At 51.5% G+C, this 10,217-nt stretch overlaps 1 protein-coding gene across 1 annotated transcript in view; it reads right to left on the bottom strand.

Moving 5' to 3' along the window:
* Positions 1-1,790: 1,790 nt before the first annotated feature.
* Positions 1,791-10,217, bottom strand: part of HCN3 (hyperpolarization activated cyclic nucleotide gated potassium channel 3) — a 31,969-nt gene continuing 23,542 nt past the window's right edge. Inside the window, exon 8 of the mRNA XM_080984559.1 lies at positions 1,791-9,924. Within this exon, the coding sequence (XP_080840685.1) occupies positions 8,831-9,924 (1,094 nt within the window). The 3' untranslated portion in view covers positions 1,791-8,830. The remainder of the gene's footprint in view (positions 9,925-10,217) is intronic.

The following is a 10,217-nucleotide window of genomic DNA, read 5'->3' as shown; positions in this document are numbered from 1 at the left end:
GGGGAAACGTTGCAACTAAGGCAGCAGAAGAGGAGGCTGACAACTGGTGCTGTTCCTGAACTGGTTGCAAGTACAAGCGAGGGCAGTTGGGGGCAACTTATGGGGCAGCAGGCTGGGGGTCAGCAGTGGGCCCTTTGCTCAGGTGCAGGACCCAGGAGATACCTGAAGATGCTGAGCCCTGACCCTTGAAAATGAGGGTGTGGGCCTGGGGGGCTGTTAGCTGACTTCATGCTTGCTCTGTCCTCCGTCTTCATTTCCCCGACCTTGATTTATAATCTACTTAAAGCTGGAAGTCCAAACCTTAATCAGGAAAGATTGCCACGTCCGCAACCACATCACTATTTAGCCCTGGATTGAGAGAGAGAGAGAGAGAGGAATACAATATGGATTTAAAATGATAATCCAGCTAGGAGAAAGCAGAGAGACCCAGTTTGCTTGTGTGACCAAGAGAAGGGGGAAAGGCACAGAGAACGGTGTTTTGCATTCTCATTTGCAAACCGGAGTCTCTTTGTTGCGGCCTTCTCTTAGTTTGGACTTTGAGAGGATTTCCCACCCTTCTGTTCCTCCATAATTCTTAGAGATCTGCTGGATCAGGCCAAAGGCCCGCCTGATGCAGGATCCTGCTCTCACGGGGGCTAACCAGATGCCTGTGAAGAAAAAGAAGAAGGAGGAGTTTGGATTTGATATCCCACTTTATCACTACCCTAAGGAGTCTCAAAGCGGCTAACAATCTCCTTTCCCTTCCTCCCCCACAACAAACACTCTGTGAGGTGAGTGGGGCTGAGAGACTTCAGAGAAGTGTGACTGGCCCAAGGTCACCCAGCAGCTGCATGTGGAGGAGCGGGGAAGCGAACCCGGTTCACCAGATTACGAGCCTACCGCTCTTAACCACTACACCACACTGGCTCTCACTGGCTCCACACTGTGAGAAACGGGCCAGCAGGACCTGAGCACAAGGAGCCCTCTCCCTTCCTGTGGTCCCCAGAAACTTGTATTTAGAAGCATTCCCACCTCTGGGCATGGAGGCAGAGCAGAACCATTGAGGCCAGCAATGATTGATAGCCTTGAGAAACTCCTGGAGAGCTGCTGCCACTGATCTTCAGCTGGCGGGATGGGCCCACTAGTGGGTCACGGCCCGGTCCGAGGTGGGTCGTAACAGGAGCACCAGCACCCAGCAAATATGTGATAAAAGATTAAGAAATAGGTCGCCAAATCACACTTGGATTACAAGTGGGTCCTGGGTCTGAAAAGGTTCAAGACTATTGGTGTACAGTAGATTATACAGGTGAATTGTCAGATTCCGTATAAGACAACTTCCTATGCTGTTATGCAACTGAATTTAATTACTCCTCCTCCTCCTCCAAAGACCCATTCCCTATCATGTAGGAATTGCGCCTTTAATGTGGTGGCCTCTTCCTTTTGGAACACCCTCTTGTCGGATGGGCACCAACGATTGTCTTTTTGTTGCCTGTTAAACAGCTTCCTCTTTCGACATGCCTTTTATCCCTAGCTGTATCTGTACTGGATCTGAGATCACTTAAATGGCTGACTTTAAAAAAAACAAAACTGTTTGCTTTGGGATATTTTCATGGGAACAATTAACAAATAAATAAAATTAATATGTGAATAACCCTCCAAGTTCGCAACAAATCCACCATGCAGCCCACCGTTCCACTAGGTCCATATGGCTGGGCAATTGGCCCCAGCCGTTGCTATTACCAAATGACAAAACTAGCTCCAAGTCTCTCTTTATTACCGAAATCCGTTAGGTACAACGTCCGAAACGAAACAAAAATTAATTTTTTATTTTTATTTTACAAAAAGAAGAAGAGAGCACAGCTTTTTAAAATCGCCCCCCGTGATATGAAATCTACAAGCGCCGTACACTGAGCAACGCCAAGTGCAAAGGTGATGGTTCATGGTCTTTGGTGACTAGATTGCACACATGTTCACACCTGCTTGTATGCACACACACACACACACACACACACACACACTACAGAGACTCTTTCACACATGCGCACACACAACCACGCTTGTAGGGGTGTCCTACTGGCTGTGTCTTGACATTGGGATCCCTATATTCTGGATCTCTCCAGAGACGCTAGCATGTTCCTAGGGTAGGAAGATCTCCTTTTGATATGTGTTTGCGTGTACACACACACACACCAGCACAGAGGGAGTATAGAGACCCTGCTGAGAAGAATCTGTGCATGTGTGTATGCGTGACCTCCCATGGATCTTTCGATGCAACAAAGCTGCAGCTTCAGTTAGCATGCCTGCCTTCTCCACCATTCATAACACTGCCTAAAACCTCCTGCCCCCAAAGACAGTCATTGCGCTGGGCAGTGGGGCTAGAAACAATAGGAGAAACAGGCACCAGTGAGGACACAGCCATGGCTCGGCCACACAGGGGCCACTGGGAGGAAAGGGGGGTGGAGAATACCTCCCTCTCTTTCTCTCCCCCCCCCCCCCAGCTTCATGGCTATGGGAACAGCAGCTCTACGGATGGCTCTAACCCAATTTGAGTGTAAACAAGAAGAAATTCTGGAATGTTTTTGAACCTACGTGATCAGACTGGGTGGCTCCTGCCGGAGGGGGCCGTTGTGGGATGGGAGGCAGGAAAGGAGAGCAGGATCAAGAAGGCAGTACTGGTTGTTCTGTCTGACAAGCTTCTTGTGGGGATGCCCTGTAAGGGGCTAAGTTGGTCAGGGGTGTAAGGAGGCATCATTGCCTGCGCTGCCCTGTATTTGCTGCAGGCAGCACTCTTTCCATTCCACTGCAGTTCACCTTCCTCCATAGCTGTCAATTTACAGATTTGAAAATAAGGGACCAGCAACCTCGGAAATAAGGGATCAGCAGCCAAAATAAGGGATTTTCAGAGCACGGGTATGTTCGACTTCTGAGCCCCTCCGAGCCAAAGGCAGAAAGCCCAGCCAGCAGCCAAACGAAGCCTCAACCGGTGGTTCCCACAGCGCAGCAACCCGGCAAAGGGGATGCAGTAAGGAAAACCACCGTCACCTCTCCGCTGGGAAGCGCTGAGCAAAGGCCAGTCCCCTTTGATCGGGACAAGGCATGCAAGCTCCACCCCCCAGTCGTTCTTAGACTCCTTATTGGGTGAGCAACGCAGCCAAGCAACACAGTTGGAGCCTCCCTCCTCCCTGGCCGGCAGGGAGGGAGGGAGAGGAGCTGCTTCCTTTGAAACCCGGGAAATTTAAGGGACATCATCAATAAGGGACAGCAGCGGGACACGGCGCTGGGATAAGGGATTTTCCCGCCGAATAAGGGACGGTTGACAGCTATGCCTTCCTCCAAAACAATATTCTCTGCCTTGCTATGGTGAAGTTATGTAACTTACGTAATTTGCTATGTAAATTATGTTGTCATTACATTATTCTACCCTACTCATTGTAATGCAAAGGAAACACAACGGGGGGGGGGGATGTAATCAACCCTGCGTCTTTTTGTGGACGGAAAGTAACATCAGCAAATGTGAATCCTATGCGCTGGTTTGATTTCTGTTCCGGGCATAGGATGAATAAAGCGATAACTGGCACTTTCCGTTCCAATTTCCATTGGAACCATCTGCCATCCTTTAAGATAGCCTACCTACTCCCCCAACGTCTAAACCCAGTGTGGTCTGCCCAATACGTTCTGATGCATGTAGCAAAGGACATGGCGGCCCCTCCCACAGTGAATTCCACATGTAGAATCCTGAATCGAGAACCAGCAATCTGCAGGCATCAGAGTAGCTGAGAGGGCACAGATCAAGCCGTGTGCAGTGCACACAATTTTGTCCGATGCTTTGCTGCTGCTCCCTAGTACCTGCCGCCTGAGGCTGCCATCTCACGTTGCCCGATGGTAGGGCCCCCTCCACAATTCAGTGGAACAACCAAGGGTTTCTTGCCCTGGGCCTAGTACCTTTATGGTGTGAGCTTCTAGTCTAGCAGCAAGCGGGCGGCGAGGGGTTTGGTCCTGTTGAAGATTGCATCAGAGATCCCCCTCCCTCTAATTTTCCCCTCCTGGGAAAGATAATTGAGCGGCACTGATCCCCTACCCTATTCCCACTCTAGAAAAGCTTTTGACAGCACAGCAGCAGAACTGGTTGAGGATGGGGGGGGTCAGGAGGGAGAAATCTACAAGGCTCCTGAGGGTCTACTCTACCCTGAATTGATAACATGGCTGGATCTGAAAGCAACACCTTTTCATGCACTGATTGCACGTCACAGATTACTGGTTCCTGGAGAGACACTATGGGCTCACTGGCCCTCACATAAGAAGGAATAAATGTGGGTGGCACCCGGGCTGTTCTAGAAGGATGGAAGGCTGCCCTGGACCCAAGCAGAGCTCCTTTCCACCCCTGGCAGTGTTTAGGCACAAGGAGGGGGTGAGACAAAGAAAGGGCACTCTGCTACCCTGTTATGACCCTTCATCGCTGGTGATGGGCATTTCAAATAGGGAACCTGCGGGGTGTGGGTTAGGGCACAGAGGTGTAAATATTTATCCCTCGTCCTCCAATGGCCTGCCATGCACAAAGGCAGGGGAAGGAGGAATCATCATCATCACCATCACCATCATCATCATCATCATCATCATCATCATCATCATCTATTATTTATACCCCTCCCATCTGGCTGGGTCTCCCCAGCCACTCTGGGCAGCTCCCAACAGAATATTAAAAATAGAACCAAACATTAAAAACTTCCCTAAACAGGGCTGCCTTCAGATGTCTCCTAAAAGTCAGGTGGTTGTTTATTTCCTTGACATCTGACGGGAGGGCATTCCACAGGGCGGGCGCCACTACCGAGAAGGCCCTCTGCCTGGTTCCCTGCAACCTCACTTCTCGCAGTGAAGGAACCACCAGAAGGCCCTCAGTGCTGGACCTCAGTGTCCAGGCTGGACGATGGGAGTGGAGACGCTCCTTCAGGTATACTGGACCGAGGCCGTTTAGGGCTTTAAAGGTCAGCACCAAATCCACTCTGATAGACATTCCCAACTCCTGATAGACATTCCCACTACAAACTGCTCCCAAGAAAATAGCAGGGGGATGGCAGTCAGTAGTGGAAGAAGGTAATTCCTCCCCCCCCCTTAAAAATAATCCTAGTCAATGCCCCGTTGGTTAATCTGTATTTTTTAAAAACCCCAAATCAAACATTTTCTTGTGACTCTGGCTATGTGACTTGAAGGAGAGCTGTAATCATCACTTCCTGCAAGAGTCCAAAGTGGGGACTGTTATCGCATACAAAAGAAACCAGGAGGACAATACCGCCTTAGTCTTTTGCTCAGTTAATCCAGGACTAACTCCTTCCCTCTGTATCCTCAATTGTTAGTTGCTTTTCGATAATTGCACAATGCCCGTAAACATGCATTAAGGGGGAGCATATCCTGCCTCCATAGCTGCTCTTCCTGACAAGGTGTACAAAACAAGGATTCAAGTGTGTTAAGAGGCCAGTCTTGATTACGTGCCCCCTAAGGATGCAGGCACGAGATCCCTAACTGAAGATAAAATGCCCCTTAACACACTTCAGTTGCACCTCTCTACTCACAATTCATTATCGGTATACATCCATTTGAAAACACACTCACACACATGGTATTAATCAATTAAAATATTTCGATCAACTGAATTAATTGATCAGCTGCATTTAAAAAAATATGCTGCAATCCTATACACGCATACCTGGGAGTAAGTCCCAATGAGCTCAATAAAGCTTGCTTCTGAGTGGACCTAGAGTAGAATGATATTTCGATGCAAATTTTGCAGCTGGAAAGCACAATCTTCTTCTAGGAAAGCGACTGCAACAAATGCATGTGTCATCAAAAAAAACAAAGCAGGGTTGTGTGTTTCATGAAATTCTATTTTGTTATTTGGGTTATATGAGTAAAACTCAATTAAAAAAATACTTTTAAAAAGAACCAAAAGGAAAACAAAGCAGGGCTGTCACTTGATTAAAGAAATATCAGCACAAATCCATCAAATCTGCACAAATCAATTAAATCTGCACAAATCTGCCTCTTAACACAATTATTTTGAATAGTAAAAGCTTACTTTGTTTGCTAGAGGGTGGGTTTTTCTTAGAAAAGACCCAACTGAAAATCGATGGACCAGTGAGTCGCACTTTATGGGTCTACTGTGAGTAGGTGTAAAGTTGGCTACAGTGCCTGTACTGGTCACAGAAGTTGGCGTTTTAGAAGAGGAATTCCCTCCTGACATAAAGAGTAAAAGGGGAGTGCCTCTTTTAAGATAATATTAGTGGGAGCATCCCACCTCTTGAGCATGAGTGTAGAACGGGAATGCCTGTATTGAAATGGAATTAGAATTTTGACTCAGTCCGAAACGTTTAAATCATTGCATCTGATTAATCCAGGGATCAGGAATGTATGTGGTCCTCCACAGCAGCATAGCTAGTCACTCGGGTGCCTGGTGCGGGGGCGTGTCCTGCCATCGGGGGCGGGGCGATCTGCCCATGAGGGCGGGGCAATCCACCCAGGGGGTGGGGTGAGCCTCTCTAACACTTGGCGCCTCTCCACCGCCTCCCCTTCAGTTGTAGGGTGGCTGAGACAGAGGCGATAGGCAGACTCAAGTCCCATGCTGCCGTTTCAGGCAGCATGGAACCTGCAGGCACCTAAGCCACCACGTCACTCCTAAAAAATTCCATGAGCTCAATTTATTATTATTTTTTAAACTCGTTTTGTCACACACACACCCCAGTGATGACACCCGGGGCGGACCGCACCCCCGCACCCCCTTCCTCCGCCACTGGTCCTCCAGATATTCTAGGACTCCAGCTCCCATCAGTTCCAGACAGCATGGCCAACGCTCAGGGATTGTGGGAGTTGGAGTCCGGCAACACCAGGAGGGCAGGGCAGGTTCTCCAGCCCCGGATTAACAGATTGGAGTTTGAGACAAATTCTAATTCATGCTCATTCTATTAGCACAGAACTCCCCATGGTTCTTCCCCACTGTGTGTGACCCATGCTATCCCCACATCTACTCCAGAGGGCTGGGTTAACGTTAACCCCATAGAACAGATTTTTGGTGGGAGGCATGGGAGAGAATGTTCCTTTGCAGAAAAATAAATCATTGTGCTGACAGAACGTTGGATACAACTGTATACTGTGCGCATATGTATATGTATGTATATATGAATGATTTTTTCCTTGTTGATATGCAGGCAGTGTGTGCAGATTTTGTTGATTAATTTAACGGTGAATCATCTAAATCAGATAGGCAAAAGTGCCTTCAATCAAGTGACAGAGCTACAGTAAAGGCAACCAGGGAGAAGTAAATAAGTTTCTGGAGCCCTCCATACAGCCGTTGAATGTGGCTCATCAGCTTCCTGGACCTCCATTCATGGTCCGTCGTCGGTTCTCCTCCAAATCACACTTCCCCCTTCCTGAATCGGGATTTTGAAGGAAGGGAAAGTGTGACTTGAAGGAGAGCATCATACAGACGACAGAGAATGAACGGAGGCACAAAAAACTGCCTATATACTTTACAACATGGCCGTCTGTCATGGATGCTTTAGCTGAGATTCCTGCATTGCAGGGGGTTGGACTAGATGAAACATGGGGTCCCTTCCAATTCTACATTTCTACGATTCTAACATTAGTATGGATGAACTTGTAGTTAACCAGAAGCAGAGGGGGCACGTGCTTTCTAAGGCCACCCTCCCCAGATGGAACTGGGATCGCAATGCCAAGCAGACTCCTCTGAGGAAGTCTGTAGCCAGGTAGGCCTCAATGCACCTTCAAGTGAGTGGAGTGGTCCCTGAACCAGTTTGGTTGGGAAGTAGACACAGGGGGTTTATAGGTGTATATAAGGGGCTGCTCCCTATCGCCTGGCCCAGCTGCTAAGTTTATGGCAGTAGTAGCAAGATCAGAATCGGATTTCCAACCCATTGTCTCCGGGACAGAAGAGACGGACAGATGTGGGGGGCAAAGGACTTGGACAGGTGTCCTTCCTTCCCTCTCCCATGTAACCGGGGTTTCTACAGCTACACACACTCTCACAAGACACCTTGAGATCTCATATTGCACAAATTGAGAACGGGGTTGGGGAAGAGAAGAAGACCAGATAAAATATCTCCTTGTTAAAAATATCCCTCAAGGGAGGGGGAGAGACAGGGTACAAGGGGGCACGGCACTCATCCAGGAGTGTCCACAACGTTGACACCGCCCAGCGCTGGACGTCAGAGGCAGATTTTGTGTGGCCGGAGACTTCCGGGACTGTCGTTCGGCCTCCTCCGCATCTCTTCCTTCACATTCAAAAAGACAGGCTGTGCTGAGGGAACGGGGTGCCCAGACTTTATTGAAAGCGAACCCCTTCTGCTGCCTCTCCTCGCCCCACTGGCCCTGTGGGGGTTTCAATATGGGGCAAAGCCCACACAACCCACCGTCAAGGGCAGGCCTGGAAATGGCGTGTGTGGAGGCACTAATAGGTCCAAAGTGGGCAGGGCAGAAATGAGGCCCAGGGACGTGTCCCCAACCAAAGGGTGGCTGAGGGGGTTTGCGGCCTGGCTTCCTGCCCCCTGCGGGTGCGGCACGGGGCTCGGCGGGTGCCTTTTGGCAAGGAGCTAAGATGGCGGCAGTGGGGAGGTTGGCCTTTCCTTGAGGGAACAGCTCCCTCCCTCTCCAGTCAGTCATGGCTCAGAGACCCCTCAGGCCGACTTTCGAGGCGGACAGCCTGCCCCGAGATAGTGGCGAATTGCCCAAGTACCCGTTTCCTTATCTCTGGACGGGCCTCCTGGCCCCCGCACCCGCCCAGGCCTGCCTTTCCTACAAGCTGACCTTCCGACACCAGAAAGTGCAGCCCTGGACTCTTGCGGCCTCACATATTGGACGTGAGCTTCGCTTTCCCAGTGTCCACGTCGGGGCTGAACGCCACAGAACCTTTGCGGGATGGGGCGGCCGTGTGGCGGGGCGTGGTGGCAGGTGACTGCGGGGTGCTGGGCCCACTCACGGACCGACTGGACTCCGAAGCGGCCTGCTGGGGCGAAACAGGACGCCTGGCAGCGCTGGGGGCCGGCTTGGCCAGAAGCCCGGGGACCGAAGGAGACGACCGGTACGTCAGGTTCCCGGCCGACTTCCGGGCTTGCTGAGGGGGGCCCATGTCCGCCGGCTGGGTGAGCCGGTTCGGCAAGGAAGGCTGGGAGGCCGAAAGCGGCCTAACATCCTGGGTGAGGCGGCCCGCCGAGAGGCCCTGTGTGCTGCGGTGTTTGACCAGCTGCTGTGGCTGCAGAAACAAGGAGATGTGGGAGCCGGTGGCCCGCGAGAGGCTGTAGTGGAGAGTCCGTCCGGGCGGGATGGCCGCGATGCTCGCCGGCTGCTGCAGGAGCGAGGTGGAGACAGAGGTGCCGCGGGACTTGGAGAGCTGAGGCTGGCTTGGGGCAGTTTCCGCTTTCTGTATGGGCTGCGGGATGGAGGGTCCGAGAGGAACGCCACGGGGGCCGGTGCTTTCCAAGGGTGACGGGCACTGGACCATAGGGGAGGACGGGGACCCGACCGCCGGCGTCTGTAAGTGGGACTGCGCCCCCGAAGCGGGAGAGCTGACCGAGGAAGGGCGCGAGCTGCCCAAGCTGGGCTGGGAGCGCCGGGGCTGGCGAGGGTATAGGGTGGCGTCGGGGGACAGAGGGCTGGTGACGGAAGAAGGGGGCAGGAAGATGTGAGCCGCGAGGCTCTGCTGGTGCGTCAAGGCAATAGCGACGTTCGTGGTGGCAGCGGCGGTCTGCAGCGGAGCGTGCACCAGGGGCTCCCAGATCACAGCTTTGCCGCTCAGCTCGCGCCCGGCCACCACCGGCTGCAGCTCTTGGATGTTGTGCGCCATGTCCTGGTCGTGCTTGACGATCTGCTGGATGATCTCTTGGTTGACGGAACTGGAGCTGTGCTCGGCACGCTTGCGCAACAGGATGGAGTTCTTCTTACCTGGAGAGACACCGGAGGATGAGCAAAGGGCATTATTTATCATCATCATCATCATCATCATGTCCACGCACAGCAGTGGAAGAGCTTCCACGCTGGGCCTTAAGCAAACATAGCCGCTTTCCACAGTGCCAGAGGCTTGGTCAAGCTACCTTGGGGTGAACTCCGTGCTGGTGGGCAAAGGGCAGAGGGATGAGGAGAGGAGAGGATGGCAGAAACCGAAGGCTGCCTCTTGTTTACAGTAGGCCCATTAGTGGACCAAAGTTAGGTTCATTAGTTTTGATGGGTCTGCTCAG

Source organism: Podarcis pityusensis (genome assembly GCF_964106645.2).
Source record: "Podarcis pityusensis genome assembly, chromosome: 16".
Classification (NCBI taxonomy): domain Eukaryota; kingdom Metazoa; phylum Chordata; class Lepidosauria; order Squamata; family Lacertidae; genus Podarcis; species Podarcis pityusensis.
This window is presented reverse-complemented; position numbering and strand designations above follow the sequence as displayed.